General features: G+C 44.7%; 1 protein-coding gene and 1 long non-coding RNA gene across 3 annotated transcripts in view; both read right to left on the reverse strand.

The window, feature by feature from the left end:
* Positions 1-288: 288 nt before the first annotated feature.
* On the reverse strand, positions 289-9,835 carry NXF3 (nuclear RNA export factor 3). Its single transcript, XM_046672847.1, has 20 exons — positions 9,832-9,835; positions 7,369-7,543; positions 6,996-7,149; positions 6,294-6,377; positions 6,081-6,185; positions 5,873-5,956; positions 5,686-5,755; positions 5,441-5,529; positions 4,957-5,066; positions 3,697-3,733; positions 3,262-3,330; positions 3,122-3,177; positions 2,874-2,981; positions 2,697-2,755; positions 2,483-2,598; positions 2,345-2,387; positions 1,678-1,750; positions 984-1,166; positions 535-595; positions 289-423 (listed from the first exon to the last, which is right to left on the reverse strand). Exons 1-20 carry the CDS (start codon positions 9,833-9,835, stop codon positions 370-372), a joined length of 1,734 nt encoding a protein of 577 aa, XP_046528803.1. The 3' UTR covers positions 289-369.
* A 3,920-nt stretch (positions 9,836-13,755) lies between these two features.
* The window catches only part of LOC124246149 (uncharacterized), a 51,887-nt gene continuing 47,970 nt past the window's right edge, over positions 13,756-17,672 (reverse strand). For both annotated transcript variants that reach the window (XR_006890399.1, XR_006890398.1), the window contains one exon: positions 13,756-13,923. This is a non-coding gene — a long non-coding RNA (uncharacterized LOC124246149). The remainder of the gene's footprint in view (positions 13,924-17,672) is intronic.

Raw genomic sequence — 17,672 nt, forward strand, 5'->3', positions numbered from 1 at the left:
GGGGGGGCGGGGTCCAGGAATTGCGTCTCTACCCCACTGTTCCCCAAGATTGCTGACCCTCCCTGAATTTCCTTTCCTTCTCTGTAGACCAGTGCTAATAATACTTGCCTGAAATGGATTTACCAGGGAATTTACACAACATGCAACTTTATTCTTTATGATCAGAGGAATCAAGGATCCTGGGGAGGGAAAATACACAGAACAACTAGGCCTTTGGGTGAATAAGTGACAGTTAAGCATTGGTTTCCCAGCCCTAAGTAGACCTCCCAACTCAGTCCCAGGGATATACTCATAGTAAAGGAAAAACACAACAAAAGTGATGAGGATGAAGATGACAAAACCCAAGGGCTTCTTGTCAGGGCTGTGCTCTCAGGATCCTGGATCAGTCTGTGTGAGGGCCTCCTCTGGGATCTTGCACTGGGCCTGGAGGAAGTGAAGGGACGGAGTTGGGAGATCAGTAGAGCCCAGGAGCCCCGAGTCTCATTCCCAGGCCACCTGGCCTCCACTCACTTGGCCCGAATTCCCAGACCTCACCTTGAGCAGAGCGAGAACCTGTGCGGCTTTGGTGTAGTCCCAGTGGCTATCATGAAGGCACCTGTGGCGGAGGAAGGACAGGTGCCATCCATTAGGACCAAAGTGGAGACACTCTGACCGCACAGTGCTATTTCCTAACCTACACAACGGAAACACGTGGCCACGTTTACTGCATCATATGCAGCAGAATGAGTCCTGTGGCACAGTGTGTCATGGGAAAAACTCCCGGTACCCAAATGTCTGCCAATAAGAGAACAAAGTCAATGAAATCCATAAAAGGAATGCACACCTGTTCAAAAACAACCAGGTAGCTTATATGTACTGAGAGGGAAATGTTCAAGGTGATAATGAGTGCCATAAAAAAGCAAAACAAATTACCTGCAAGCTCCCATTATTCACGCCTCCACTCCTCCCAGCTCCCTCCTATCCTGTGCACACCCAGCACTCACTTCTGAGACCACTGCAGGTTCATGCCGGACTGGGTGGAGAAAGCCTGCACCATTTCCTGTTGCTCCTGGGAGAGGGTGGGCACAGAGCTGGAGGCGGGTGTGGGAACTGGGATGAAGAGCCCACTGTGAGTCTCCTTGGGGGTGGCGTCCCTCACAAACAGCTGGTCATTCAGGATGCATAGACTGGAGGAAAAGGGGGCCCCCAGACAACTGATGGATGGAGAACCCTACACCCCCAACAGTGATCCTGCTCCCACTGCCACTCAGCAACCAGATTCCTTCCAGAGCCCCATACTGGGCCTGCCCCCCCAAATTCCTTAGCTGGTACCTCTGTCCCTGCCACAGAGCCCACCTTTGGAGAGATTATTTACCAGCTTCACTATATTTACAGGTTTGTCTCCAAACCAGAGATGATTTTACACCTGCATTTACCCTGAACAGTAGGAAGACATTGAGTCACAGAGAGGTCATGTGATTTAACCAAGGTCACACAGCTAGGGAGTGTTGGGGCCAGGAAGAGAACCCAGTGTTCTGACTCCAGAGCCCATGCTCTTACCCACTAGGCTAGGCTGCTCCTCGGATCTAACTGGTGGCTTTCCACAATACTGAGAAAACCCCGAGGTCAACACCACCACATTCCCACCCACTGAGCCCAGGCTGGGCTGGGTGTTCCCACTCACAACACAGTACTCACCTGGAACTGCTGGCAGGGATAGCGATGAAGGTCCGTGTGAAGGCACGAACAGAACTCTGAGACTTTCCTACCACTTTAAAGACAAACAACAAACAAAAATACCCCCTTAGAGTCGCACATGCTTTACATGCTCACATGGCGTTACCAGTCAGGGTCTGACTTGATAGTCATGCTGAAGGGGACAGTTGTTGACTGGGAGTCAGGGTGTCGGGAATCGAGAGGGCAACAATAGGAGCAATCTGCTCCCAGTCCAGGGACCCTATTATGTGTCGGGCTCTGTGACAACCACTTTACAAGTTCACTCGATTCATTTTTCACAGCTACCCAAGAGGTGGGTATTATAAGCCCCATTTTCCAAATGAGGAAACATAGAGGTTAAGGAACCGGCCAAAGTTCATAGAGTAAGGATCTGGGATGAGAGACATCAAACTCCACAGCCTGTGTCCCTGATGCCTGAGCTGTGCAGGGCAGACAGGCATGGACACAGGTCAGACCAGGATGGTTTGGAGGCAGAGTGGGGACTGAAGAACACAGAGGGAGTAGGAAGAACACAGAGGGAGTAGGAAGAGAGGGGAAGGGATCAGGGAAGCTGGGAGAGTTCTGAGGGGGAGCCCAGCCACGGGGAGGGAGCAGCGGGCCATCTAGTGGAGACTCCACATACACTCACCTTCCTTGAACACCCCGTTGACAGAGAAGCACAGCACCCTTTCCTGAAAGGGAAGAGCCCAGGGGCTCAGTCACCACCTAAGCCTCCTACCCACCTGCAGCTTTCTGGGCCTGCCTGAGGGAGGAAGCAGGTGCTCACCGTCTGGAGCCACTGGTCCACCACGAAGGAGCTGAAGTCATGCTGAGTTGTGGGCAACACACAGAGAGAGCGCACGATGTCATGTTTTGTACACTTCAACAGCTGAAGCCGCAGGTCTGTGGGGGGAGGAGAGTGAAGGTCAGGGGCTGCCACACTCTGGGCCTTGAAAAATCCCTTCATGACCCTTTTCCCTGCCCAATCTTCCCACACGCACGGGGGTCCTTGAGCTTCTTTATATTCCTGTTATCCTTGACGTACTCGCACAAGCTGCTTCTGGGAGAGAAAGAGGAACAGGAGGTGGTGGTCTGTCCACTGGGTATTTCCAGGAGCTGGCCTGTGTCTGCTTGGGAGCCACAGGGCCCAGGAACAGAGTCTGAGCTGTGATACTCACGGGGCTGGGTCCTCGGGGTTGAAAGGGATGCTCAGGGAGAAACAGGCCTCGTCAAGGTAAGCACCGAGAAGACCCTGTCGGTCTCCAGAGTCATAGATCAGGTAATATCTGTGGGGGAACAGAAGGGACAAGCTGCATGTGTGACCTGGGCTCCAAATGAGACTTCAAAGACCCAAGAAGCAGACCTGAGCTTAGGCGGCCTCCCCCGGCCCAGCCGTCCCCTTCCTCAGATTCCCAGGAGTGCTTACTGCCGCAGGAATTGCAGAACCAGACTCTTCAGCGCATCAGATTCAAAGAAGCTTCCCTGAAATTACAACAGTTTTCAGGACCACAGCTGATACCCCTCCTCATGCACCGCCTAAAACTCTGCTTGGTCCTCCCGCCTCACCTTGCAGGTTGGTAGCCTCTTGTGGGCTTCAATACCAAAGTTAGTTGGTGGGCATGACTCCTGGCTATCCTGGGAAAGGGAAGAGCAAGTCAGCAGTGCAGACCAGCAGCTGGTGCTGGATCATCTGGGAAAAGGATGGGTCCAGCAGGGGGTGAGGGTCAGGGGTCAGGTATGAAAGGGCCCTGGAAATCCCACGGGCAAGGTTACATTTGGGATCATCATCAAGGGGTCCCTGAAGCCTTTGGAGAATGTTGTTGAATAAGACTGAGAGCCTTTGTCAGGTGCCCACATAGGTGTGTACCACCACCCTCCCACCATGAGGTTTAAGGCTCATGTTCAAAAATGTAACTTGGGAAAGACCAAAAGGGGTTCAGACCAGGTTGTGGGCAGTGTCAGTGTCAGTTAGAGGAGTCAATGATCAAGGAATACAATTACCAAGCTTAACAACTTGGGGAACAATTCCAGGATGGAGCTGCCAAAATCAGGACAAAACAGAAAAGTGAAACTGTGGAGGTGTCTTTCCTTATGAGAGCAAGCAGATTTACATCAGAGACATAGCCCAGGGTGTCCCACCTACACTCCTGTGTTGCAGCCTTCGAGGACCCTGGGCTCCTCCCCCGTGGACTGACCCATAGGAAGAGGGCTTGCTTGCTCTCTCTCACTTTCTCCCTCCCCGCCTCCTCCCCTTCCCCCTTGGTAGCTCTCACCTAGACTGCTCTGACTCCTTTCCCATGCACATCATAGCACGTGGAGCCCAGGTCCAGTGCTTCCTTCACCTCCCTGCCCACCTTCCTTCTTCCAAGTCCCACTGAAGGCTCCAGAGTGGAGATGAATGGGGTGGGAGCCCAGGGCACTTCTACCTCATTTGTGGTCCAACATTCTGCCAGGAGCAGGACACCCCCAAGGATGGCCTATGATGCTGGGGCGAGCAGGTGACTGAGGCTGGGCTCAGGAGACAGGGAGGGAAGAGGAGGTGATGAGGACAGAGAGGGAATGAAGGTAGGAGGACAGAGATGAGAGGGACAAAGGGAAGTAGAGACAAAGGAGAGAGAGAAAACAAAGCAAAGGGAAGAGAAAAAAACTCTGCCCTGGTGGTGGAGGTCAGGGAAGAAGAGAGAAGAAAGGGGTGATGGCTCCCCTGCTGCAGCCTTTCCTTCATCTGCCCTGGCTGGCCCCGAACCCGAGGTCGGAATGGAAAAGATGCACTTGTTGGGCTGAGTGGCCATTGGATACTAGTTGACTTTGTTACCTATGTGAGCTCAGTCTGAGCTGGGAATGGGAAATGGAGCAGCCACAGGGGAAGACCACTGGGGAAATCTTCCCCAGGAGGAGTAAATGTTCAGGTTCCAGCTCAGCATGAGGCTGAGGGTCTGTAGCCCACTCTATGACCACCAACTCCTCTCCTGATGGCCCCGGTGCACCTGTGCCTGTCTTAGTCAAGTCCTTGTCAGAGGAATCACACCCAACCTGGGAGACCCATGGATACTTTGAAGGTCCAAGCAGGATGATGTGACTTGTACAGGGAAGGAGGGGCAGTGTCTTTGAGAGGCCTGAGCTCTAAACACAGGTGAGGGACACAGAAAAGAGATGGCAGGGCCTGTGGTCCTCCCAGAAGACCAGAACTGCTGCCTCCTGCAAACAGTCACTGTCAGCGGTAGCTCAGGCTCCCAGGAGGCAACAGAGGGTACAACTGACCTTATGTTGGTTGACTTATCTGGGAAGGTGGTGCACAGGGAGTTTCTGTCTGCGCTCATCTCTTCTGGCTTCAGCCCTTTGCCCTTGTCCAACTTCCCTGCAGACTTCACCTGTGATTATGAGGAGGAACAACGTGGACCAGAGGAAGAGAGCCAGGATGACCCTGCACCCCAGTTCCTATGTTTGCTAACAAATCCACTTCCCTGCCTCTTGCCACCACCCCATGAGCCCTCCCACCTTCCCTTTAAAGAAGGATCTGGGTACTGAACCTCACCTCGTTGCTGGGGAGGTTCAAGTTCTTGATGTTGGAGGCATTCTGCATAGTGGTGGACAGGCCAGCCAGCTGGCAGGGTTTCATGTTGCTCAGGTTCAAGGGAAAAAGCTATGATGAGGAAAGAGGTAGGTTGAGGACCCCAATAGGGGATCTTCTACCTAATCTCTCCCACTCTGAACGTCAATCCCCAAACAGGGCCCAAGTCCTCACCTTGAGCATGCTCTCTTCATGGATCTGCAGGGAGGCAGCCGTGTCATTTCTAGGATTCGGGACCATTTCCACACCAAGGGTCACCAAGGCTCAAAGAGGCCGAAAGGAGGGAATGAGAACACTGAGAGGGGGCCAGCTCATACAGCCCAGCACCAACCCCTCCCCAGGTTTCCATCCCTAAGTCTCCTTCCCAACAATTGGACTCCTCTGCCCTCATCTGCCCTAGAATTACTGCTGGAGCCTACCAGGGTCAAAGTGGAGTCTCTGGACTTCAAGAGATTGCTGGGAGACATCATATCGCTTGTTCATGGTCAGCTGCAGAGTTAGAGATGGGATTTAGTGGCTCTGAGTCTGAGGTGGTGAAGGGAGGTAATAGGCGGGGGTGGAAGAGGTGGGTCTGCATGTGAGTGCACAACTCGTTTGAGTCTGCACTAACTTTATCTGCTTCACCTTTTCTGACTTCAGCTCCTTCTGCACAGAGCAGGGTGCATCAGAGGGGCTGACAAAGATAGATATCTGCAAAGAGCACAAGAGGGGCTGGGTAAGCACCAGGAAATCTGAGCCTTGGGCTCAAGCAAGACCTTGCCGCTGTCCTGCCCCCTCGCCCCTCGCTAACCCTGGTCATGTCTTTGACACACACCCTTTCATTATTCTTATCCCAAATCTTGCCGTTGATATTCTTCAATGCAAAGGCAATGTTGGCATTCTCAACGAAGAACTGGGCCTGCATTTTCTCATAGTGAAACTATGGGGAGAGTGACAAGAGAAACAGAATATGAGACCAGAGGGCCCTGCTCATCTGGACCCTCAAGCTGCCCTGTTTCTACTTATCAGCCTCTCTGTCCTCTCTTACATCAACTGGGGTGAAGGGGACACTGCATTGCTTCTGAATCAAACTGAGCAGCCACTTCTCATCATATTTTACGCCAAATGGAACCTAGGAGTGAGAGAAGATGAGAGAGGAAATTGACATAATGGAATCTAAGGTTAAGATAAGACCCAACCATGTCTTCCTTTCAATCTTTTTTTTTTTCAGGCTTTAAAATAATTTCTTAAGATAACACAATATCCCTTATTTATAACTTTTGTACCAGTCATGGATTTCCTAAATACCCTTTCTTTCCATTCAAATACTTTTATTCAAATAATCAACTTTAGATTTTTACCATGTACTTTCTTTTATAAAGTTCCAAGAGATCCCACCTAAGGCAGACCTGGCCTGCCCCTCTGACAAGAACCCGAGATTCAACCCTCTCCCACACTAGCTTGAGACAAATGAGCCTTGCTGGGTGGAGTTGCTCCATCTCCTTGGCAGTAGTTTCCTCCATGGCTTTTAGATAACCTCTCCCATTCTCCCTACAGTCAGTCTGTTCCTTTTTTATTGCTGCTCTGAGTCTGCCTTTAGATGGTCTAGGATGCTAACTTTTGGTAATAAAATGGCAGATGACCAACTCCTCTGCCTCAGAAGAGTACCTAGCATCCCTACATGAGTCCAACACAACACCCTGTGTTCACCTTCTTCTGAAAATTAAGTCCATTTTGCAAGGACACTCACCATGATCTTGAACCAGGTCCCCGAGGTCTCATCCTGCTTGTTCCCCTCCATTTTTCTCTCTGGAGGCTTTTGCTCTCTCTCCATGTTAATGTGGGATTGGCCTTGTTTCTGAAAAGTGCCTCTCCGATGACAGGGTGGAATGGCATAGGGAGCACTGTGGGGAAGTGGAGACAAAGAAGCAGTCGATATATACTCAGAAGGTCTCTACACATGTTTGCCCCACTGATACCAGGGCTACAACAAAGTTTGCTCTACCCTTAACCTGATCCTGTCTTTCCTCACTCTTCCAGACTGGAGAGAAAAGTGATATTGAACTACAGAGTTATGGATTCCACTGGCTGGTACTTTCCAGCCATGCTGACTGGTCACTTACTATCTTACTGCTGTGTCCACAGGAGCATCACTTGTTTCAGGATCTCCATCTTGCTGCTGGTGAGATGAAGGATGAATGCCAGAACTGACTTCTTCAGACCAATTACTATATCTCCTTCGGTAAATACCCCAGCCTCTTGCTCTTCTTTTTAAGAATTTAGGTTGGTTATTGCGCCCTAAAATTGAGAACAAGACATCAATAGTTCCAATACTAGACAAAGCCCTGTGGAAATATCATGGCTAATGAAGGAATGTCACTGACTTCTCTAATCTAAAAAGAAGTGCATCACAGGGCTCAAAAGGTTGAAAGATTTCACTGTGGTTCTGCTTCCTGGAAGACGAGAGGTGGGGAGCATTCACAGCCAAGAAGAAAATAAGCACAGAGGAAAGGGTTTGGGACTAGGGTTCAATTGTGATGTTAGTCCCTGCTCTGTGCTTTTCGGGCTAGGTGACCCGGGACAAGACGTTTATCATCTCTAACTCTCACTTCCCTCTTCTGCTCTAGGGTGATAGTAAAATCGACCCTGAAAGTTTGGTGTTATGGTTCCAGGGTCAAAGGTGAGTTCCCTGCAAGGAGGAAGGATTATAGAAATGAGAGAGAAGTCTGATGAAAATATCTGGAATGAAGCCTGGAGAAACAGAATATGGAGAATATGAAAAGAGAGAGGGAGAGAATTAAAGGAGACATAATGAACATGTCTAACACATGGTTAATTTGAGTCCCGGAAAGAATGAGAGAGAATAGTGGAGAAGTGGGATTTGAAGAGATCTTGGTTGAGAAGTTTCCAAAAGTAAGAAGATATCAAGTCAGTCTAACAATATTGATAGGAGAAAAAGTATGCTTTAAGGGAAAACATTCCTAAAGAAAAGACATGCCTTTTATAATGATGTTAATCTGGCAAAAACTGGGGAAATTTGTGATCAGAAAACTCAAACTAAAAGAAATATTAAAGGTTCTTCTTCAGGTAGAAGAAATATGGTCCCAGATGCAAGCACATAGGTGCAGGAAAGAAAGACTAATGACATTTGTGAATATGTAGGAAAATCTAAATATGTATTGGCTATATAGCACAATGATAATAAGTTCTTTTGGAGGTTGAAATATACATAGAATTAAAATGCATGACAATAGATTGGGAGCGGGTAAATGGAATCAAAGTGTTGCAAGGTCCCTTCATTATCTGAGGACCTTGAAAGACCTAACTTACATCAGACTGTGAAAAGTCTAAAACGTACATTGTAACCTTAAAGGTAAACACGACAAGAATGGCAAAAGAATATTTAACTATCTAACAAAATGAGATAGTTTAATAGTTAAAAATAATGATTTCAAAGGAAAGCAGAGGGAAAAGGAACTTAGAACAGGCAAAAATAAGTGTAATGTGGTATATATAAACCTAATTATATCTGTATTTACATCAAAAGTTTCATACTAAATATTCGAAACAGAAAAACAGATATTGTCAAACTGAACATTCCATCAAATGCTCCTTAGAAGAGACATAAACAAAATTTAGGGATCTAAAATTTTGAAAGGAAAAAAATTGGTAAAATGTGTACCATTTACACACTAACCTACTGAAAGCTGGTATAACCATATTAGTAAAAGTACACTTCTTTAAATGGAAAACATTACTAGAGAAAAGAGGGAAATTTCATTATGATGAAAGGTTCGATGCAATAAGAAGATATTAATTAAAAATTCAAATTTTGTATACACATCTTAACATATAGCTAAAATATGCAGAGCAAAAACTGACAGAAGGAAATTGAGAAATGGTTCAATCCATGTCACAATGTGAAATTTTAATACACCTCGTTAAGTGACACATAAAAGGACAGACAAGAATTCAGCTAGATGGAGAAGATTTAAAAATGTGATTGAAGTAAATTAACAAATTTACTTAATTGACATACAGCAATGCACATAACTACACATGGAACATTCTAGAATAAGTAATAAGCTGGGATAAAGCTTGGCATAAAGCAAGCCTCCGGAACTTTCTATGAGGGGTAATATAATTTACCTTGAATAATTGATACAAGATTCAAGAGTAAGGGTGGCCCTTGCCCACCTCTAGCATGAATCCAAAGAATGTTAATTTATACCAATCCACATCCCCACACCCACCTCCACCTGGGTGACTCTCCCCACTCTCCAAACCATGGACCTGAGACGACCACACAGCTCAGGCCTTTCCCCTCAACCAGGGAAAAAATTTTACCTCAGCCATGACCACTTCCATAAGAGGGGAGGTTTTCTGTGTAGAACCAGGATAGGAGTGTCAGGGGCCACTTGGCCCATTTCCTCAGGAGCCTGGAAAATAGTCAGCCCGGGCCCTCACCACCCCTCCTCTAAAGGGGGGTTGGCTGAGTGTCCTGTGGCTTGAGGTAGGGAAGGGGACCCAGAACCCCTCCTGCCCTGTGGGGTTCTGAGGCCAAGGCCTCATGCTGACCAACTCACCCATGGTGTGGCCTGAAGCCTGAGACTTGTCACCAATGTCCTCACAAGCTGCTTGTGAAGAGAATCTGTGGTGTCTGGAGCTGGACGTTTGGGGAAGATCAGGGACGGCTTCCGAAGAAGGTGAGAACGTGCCCCAAACCTCTTTGGTCAGGGCCACACAAACAAGATGGAGTCCTTACAGGAAGTCTCTTCCTCGGAGGCAGAGAGAAGACAGCCCTGGAGGCCAGAAGAACCTTAACCTCCTATGGCTATTGCCCCTTGAGTTTGCTACCAGCGTACCTCCCAGGAAATTGTTTCCAACTGCGCCACCCCTACAGAGGAGGCCAACTGGAGTCAGGAGGCCTGGGATCCAGGTACTTGGAGCTACAAACTCAGGGAACTCTCTGTGCTAGTCTCTGTGTCAGCTGCATTGCATTGTGTTCCTTCACTCTGCAAACCCAGAGCACTCTGAGTGCCAGCTCAGGCCAGGCTCTGTACTTGCTACATTGCATCTATTCTTTCATGTGTTCTTCCCAGAGGAACTCTGAAGTCAGAATCACCAGCTTTCCAAGGTTGCTGAGGTTTAATGAGGTGCTGCAGCTTGTCTGGAGTCATTCAGATGCTACCTGGAAAAACAGAGACTGAAATAGACCTCCATGGAGTGGCGATGACCTCTCCATGCCTAGCTTTACTAATTTCTTGCTGCAATATATGGCATTTTCTTGTTAGGGCAAAGTAACAGAATGTTCTGAAAATAGTCACTTTGCTGGAATTACCTCCAGCCCATCCCAGAGAGAGATAATACCAAAACAAAGAAAAAACACAGACCTGGAAAATATAAAGAAAAGAACAAGGGTTTGGTGGGTCACTGTAATAAAAGTAGAAAAATTATATTTTTCATTTTAAAAACATATAGAGAATGTAAACAGATGCACCTTAGTGGTCAGAGCCAGCACTGCAGCTCTGAAAGTCCAGAGGGCTCTGCAAATAGGAGGGAAGGAGGCAACAGCCTGTATGCCAGTGCATCAGCAAGAACTTCCTGGAATTTTCCACTACTTTCTGGAATTTTCCACTCATTATCAACAATCCCTTCCTGGATCTCTGTGCCCTGAGAGAGGAAGGCCAGCCTCTGAGAGAGGTATAGAAGAACGACATGTGAACATATGGGGTGAGGGAAGTTTAAAACAGAAATGCACACACATACGCACAGAAACTGTCAAGCCAAAGTTGAATTTTTAAAGTTTTTATAAAACCGTATCATGTGAACATTTTTATAACATGGTACATGATGCGGGGTCGGTGAGCCGAGGAGTCGAAAGAAAGATTTCTTGGACTCTCAAGGTCTGGCAGTAGTGCTCTTTTATTGAGAGAATAGTATAGAATAGCATGGGGACAGGACCCATGGGCAGTCAGAGCTTCTGCTGCCGCCGCTTCTGCTGCCCCCGCTGGCATGGGGACAGGACCCATGGGCAGGCAGAGCTGGTGTGTGGGGACAAGACCCACGGGCGGTCAGAGCTCCTGCTGCTGCCCCCGCTGGCATGGGGACAGGACCCATGGGCAGGCAGAGCTCCTGCTGCTGCCCCGAGTTGAGGGTTAGGGCTAAATTTAAGGCATAGGTATGTGAGTCATCTCTTTACGAGACAAAGAAAAAAAGTTAAAATGGTACCAGTGCCGGTAGGGTCCGGCCATTGGGCGGTCCCACAACTTTTAGATAAGAATCAAACCGGATTGTGTAAATGGCAGAAGTCTCCGCTCAAATATTATCTTCAACTAAAGACAAAGGAGGATTTTGGGGTGGGGGGTCAGTTACATGAGGTTGCCAGACAGTAAACAACTTAAGTTCTTGCCTTCCCCATTAAGAGTTTCCAGAGATAAGGCCACCCCCCCTTCCTCCTGGTGCAGAGTGGGAGGCATGGAGATTTCCTTCCCAAATGCAACTGTCTCTGATCAAAGGGCAAGCAAATTCCACTCCTCGGAGCCTGCTTCTTATCTGTAGTTTTAAAAGTAACCAGCCTAAAAATCCTCATCATAAACCGTTTTAAAATTAAGCAGCCTAAAAATCCTCATCAGTACATATATGTGAACTTTATTGTCAATTGGTAATTAGATATTTGCAACTGTTTCTCTCAACACACTTGCCTAATTGCAAAATGTTAAACATTAAAAACATATACTTAGACAATGAAATCATTCTGCACCTTCCATCTGTACGATCCCCTCACCATGACTCACAGATATCCAAGATATCCAATGTAAATAGATGGGTGCACATATGGCAGATGTGTTTCTCTTTAGGTAATGCATATACCTACCTTAAAATATTTAGCTAGTCACGTAGTTATAGATATGATCTTTTTAAAATTTGCAATCACATAAATAATTTCCTGCAAATTGATTTTTTCACTTGTTGTGACATCCAGATTTTCATTTCTTCAATTTGTGCTGTTTGGCATCTTTCCAGATGTTTACTGGCAAAGCAGTTTGCTCTTTAGGTGAATTATTTGTTGTTATCTTTTGTCCCCTTCTCTACTGATTAACAAAAGTCCTTTAGGTTCTTGCACATTAGCACAAATTCTGGAATATTGTTTGCGAATATTTACTCCCAGATTTTCAAATTTCTGATATTTTTCTTTTGACGGTATGGAAATTGCTTTAATTTTCATGGATTTTCTTTACTTAAAAATAATACAGCCAAGACAGAAAAAAAAACAACAAGGAATACAAAGGATTACATCAAATATGAGTCTGCTGGGAATTCTAGATTCAAAGCCTTGAAGGCTTCAGAGCACAATGGGAAGAAGCTTTAGAGCTAATTCCGCATTTGAGAATTAATGGGGAAAAGAATTGAATACCTGCTTGCTTATAGGAGACACCAGGAAAAGTGCCTCTAGTTTAAAATGATCCTGTAAATGATCATTTCGTTTCCTCCATGGAGGTTACTTTTCCTCTGCTTCTGCCTAGGCCCCACACATCTCCCCCAGGACAGTTCAATCCTTGTGGCCCTATCTCTAGGCCTCCAGGCCTAATGGATGAGATTTCATCTCCACCCTCATCACCAGGACCAAGGCATGTGGGAGAGGGTTGCTTGAGTACCCTATCAGCATGGCATAGTCACCAGGGGAATTAAGAACTACCTACGTATCCCAAGAAAAACTTAATGACGTTACAAACTTAATTAGAGAAAGCAAAGGGAAGTTTAAAAAACCCTGTCTATCTCAAACAAAAATCTCACATATCAAGAAATGCAAATTATTGAAAAGCTACTGGAACGTATTTTATAGGCAAATAATTAATATTCTCTTATATGAATAAATCTGATTAGTAAAAGAGTGCCATTCAAAGTTTATTGAATTAATTCAAATAAGAACTACACATGACAAACATACAAATATTAAAGTACAAAAACAATTATATAGACATGGATGAATATATATATATTTGCATATACATAAACATATGTATATAACATATGAAGAACAGAATATACATATTGTGAGCAAAATTTGGAAGAATGTGTACGTTCATGTAAAACTACTTATATACTACTGTACACAGAGATGTATATCCGGGGACTATAGACTAAATTACCAAGGATGTACATCTTGCTATGTAACCAGATTAAAAAACACACAAAAATATTATCTCTAATAAATAGGCATTCTTACACTGCGTTAGTTTTTGAAATAAATGTATTACTTTGAAATCAGAAAAATAACTGCTGTAAAATTTTATACCATTGTAGTATACGCATGGTTGGGAGTTTCGTGACAAACACGATATGTGTGTATGCAGCTTAACTGTATATATCTATAGCTACATAGTTTTCACATTGCTTTTCTCTCTCAATCACAGTCATATAGGTTTCTGGTCATAGTTGGGAGGGAGGGGCTGAAAAGAAGTTCTTCCCACTAGGTTTAAATGTACGTGGGCTCTAACTCACCTTTAAGGCTTCATTTGCCACAAAATCTTCCAGAAAGTTTCCTCTGATGGGGACCTTGGTCCCTCCTTCCAAAGCATCCTGCTAAGTGACATCCCAGCTGCCAGTCTGGATATGTTCACTAGACGGCACAGAACTCTAATTTCTGACTTTTCTCCAGTGAAAAGTATTATTTGCTAAAAGGTAAGAAAAATCTTTTAAAAGTTATTTTGCATAGTGAGTGGTGAAAGAACATGTAAAATAAAAAACGCTCAAATTTCTTTCCCTAACAATTTTCTTCTTCTCTATGGTTTCACAGACAGAAACCCTAGTAATAAGATCACACTCCTCTTAGAGTGCTGGTGGAGATTACAGGCCAGAGCTGGGAGCCAGGAGGGCAGAAGGAGTTCAGGAACTTTCTGTAATTGTCCTGTTAAGTGTCACAGTTTTTCCCAGCATGCCAAACTTCTGGATAAGAGATCTCTACACTGGATTTCCCAAGGGGTGAACCGGGTTATAAGGTGTTTCCTTCCTCTTATCTCTGGGCTGGTCTCCACCCTTTCGTCTTCTGCTGCCTAAAGCCTCCTTAGCCTCAGATCTCAGTTGAAACTCCACTCCCTGTGAGAAGTTTCAGACACGCCCTACTGGTTTGATTATCATTAGGCATCCAGTAACTCCAATGACTTTACCCTCTCCAGATGCACTTTTCATGAGAAAGGGGACCAAAGACTGTGAGCTCAAAATTTCTCATTGCCTGTAGCTTCACACAGTGCACTGAAGACTCTGAAGTTTTCAAATATCTTATCTGAAGATTTCCCTCAGATTCGCCTCTTCCACTTTTGAGGGTGATGCTCAGGACACAGGGCTGTTCAGCAATGGAACTGCAGAGTGGGTTTACAGACAACTGGGAAACGTGCTTTAAAGAAGCTGTGGAGGCTGTGGATTGATGCTTCCTCCTCTAAAGGATCCCATGAGAGTTCCGTCCTGACCGTCAGTGATTTTTAACAGACATGCTTTTACGTGGTAAAGACGAAAAGAAACTTCGAGAGGTAGAATTGCAAGTTTGAAAGCTGTTATACAATTTGCTTTGTGAAATACCTTTAACTATATTTCAAAATATTTAAGTGAATTTTGAAAATAGTAAAAAAATTCAAGAAGGAAGCAAAAATTTCCGTTGATCTCTGGTGACGTATCGTCATTCTTTATATTCTCATTAATTGAGTGCATGATATGACATGGCTTAACTTTTCAACTACACAATAACATTTAATCCCTTTGACATAACTACCAAGTCCACATGGTATTTTCTTCTTTACAGCTGAGGAAGCTTGAGCCTCAGATCCCGGGCACGGCTGAGCCTATAGCACCTGTGTGACCTTCACTGCCTTGTGATTTCAATAAATCTTGACAAGAACTCTATGAGGGAGAGTCCTCACTCCCTGAATGGAAATCCTGGGGCTCAGAGTCCTTAATGTCCCACACTGCCACATGTCATGCTCCTATTCACTTGTTGAGCCCAAACTGGAACCCACGTCTTCTGAACTCAAAGCCTTTACTCTTCCTAATGCTTCACCCAGCCTTCCCTTAATTATTGGACATACTTTTATGGGCTTTGCTTCTGACCATAATAGGAATTCTCACTCAGTTTAGACAATTTGGAAAAGACATTCAAAAGAGGGAGAGAAAAATGCAAAGAAGCAGCAATCGCACAAAACACTGACAAACATAGTTAACTTTTAAAAAAAAGTATTTTATTGGGGTGATATTGGCTTAAAACATTGTGTAAATTTCAGGTGTACATCTCCGTGTTCACCACTAGCAGTCCAGTTTTCATCTGCCACCATACATATGTGCCCCTCTGCCCCTTTTGCCTACCCCCAAACCCCTTCTCCTCTGGTAACTACTAGTCTATTCTCCTTATCTGTGTGTCTGTTTATCTTCCAAATATGAGCGAAATCATATGGTACTTGTCTTTCTCTGTCTGACTTATTTCACTCAGCATAATATCCTCAAGGTCCATCCATGCTGTCGCAAATGGCAAGATTTTGGTTATTTATGACTGAATACTATTCCGTTGTCTGTATATCTGCCGCATCTTGATCCATTCATCTGCTGATGGGCACTTGGATTGCTTCTACGTCTTGGCTATTGTGAATAACGCTCCAATGAGCTTCAGGGTGCATATATCTTTCTGAAGTATTGATTTCATGTTCTTTGGATAAGTACCCAGTACTGGAATAGCTGGATCACACAGTATTTCTATTTTTAATTTTTTGAGAAATCTCCATACTGTTTTCCATAGTGGCTGCACCAACTTACACTCCCCCCAGCAGTGTATGAGGGTTCCCTTTTCACCACATCCTCTCCAACACTTGTTACTTCTTGTCTTGTTAATTGTAGCCATTCTGAGGGGTGTGAAGTGATCTCATTGTAGTTTCCCTAATAATTAGTGATGTTGAACATCTTTTCATATGCCTCTTCGCCATCTGAATATGTTCTTTGGAAAATGTCTCTCTGGCCCTTTTTTAATTTGGTTGTTGTTTTTTGTTGTTGAGTTGTATGTGTCCTTCATATATTTTGGAAATTAACCCCTTGTTGGATATATGATTTGCAAATATTTTCTCCCAGTTGGTGGATTGTCTTTTCATTTTGTTCATGGTTTCTTTTGCTTTGCAAAAACTTTTTAATCTGATGTAGTTCCATTTGTTTATGTTTTCTTTTGTTTCCCTTACCTGGTCAGACGTCATATTCTAAAAGGTACTGCTAAGATCGATGTCAAAGAGTGTATCGCTTATATTTTCTTCTGGGAGTTTTATGGTTTCAGGTCTCACACTCAAGTGTTTAATCCATTTCAAGTTATTTTCTGTGTATGGTGTAAGCATATGGTCTACTTTCACTCTTTTGCATGTGTCGGTCCAGTTTTCCCAACACCGTTTATTGAAGACACCTTCCTTTCTCCGTTATATGGTCTTGGCTCCTTTGTCAAAGATTGGCTGTCCGTAGACATGTGGGTTCATTTCTGGGCTTTCAATTCTGTTCCATTGATTTGTGTGTCTCTTTTTCTGCCAGGATCATGCTGTTTTGATTTCTATAGCTTTGTAGTATTTTTTGAAGTCAGGGAGTGTGATACCTCCAGCTTTGTTCTTTTTTCTCAGGATTCCTTTGGCTATTCGGGGTTTTTGTTCCACATCAATTTTAGGATTCCTTGTTCTATTTTGGTGAAGAATGTCATTGGGATTCTGATTAGGATTGCGGTGAATCTGCAGATTGCTCTAGGTAATATGGACATTTTAACTATGCTTATTCTTCTTTTCCATGGGTATGGAATATCTTTCCATTTGTTTATATCTTCTTTGATTTCTTTCAGTAATGTCTTATACTTTTCTGTGTAGGGGTCTTTCACCCCCTCGGTTAAGTTTACTCCTAGGTGTTCTATTCTTTTTGTTGCAGTTGTAAAGGAGACTGTATTCTTGGTTTCTCTTTCTGCTGGTTCCTTGTTGGTGTATAGAAATGCAAGTGATTTCTGTATGTTGATTTTGTAGCTGCAGCATTACTGTATTCATTGATTATTTCTAATGCGTTTTTGGTGGATTGTTCAGTGTTTTCTACATATAGAATCATGTCATGGGCAAAGAGTGACAGTTTTACTTCTGTCTTTCCTATTTGGATCTCTTTTATTTCCTTTCTTGCCTAATTGCTCAGGCTAAAACTTCCAGTACTGTGTTGAATGAGAGTGGCAAGAGTGGGCATCCTTGTCTTGTCCCTGTTCTCAGAGAAATAGCTTTCAGTGTTTGACTGTTGAGCATGATGTTGGCTGTGGGTTTGTCATGTGTGGCCTTTATTATGTTGAGGTCATTTTCTTCTATATTCATTTTATTGAAGGTTTTATCATAAATGGATGTTGGCTCTTATCAAACGCTTTCTGTGCACCTATTAGGATTATCAT

The sequence above is a fragment of the Equus quagga genome, chromosome 10 (assembly GCF_021613505.1).
Source record: "Equus quagga isolate Etosha38 chromosome 10, UCLA_HA_Equagga_1.0, whole genome shotgun sequence".
Taxonomy (NCBI): Eukaryota; Metazoa; Chordata; class Mammalia; order Perissodactyla; family Equidae; genus Equus; species Equus quagga.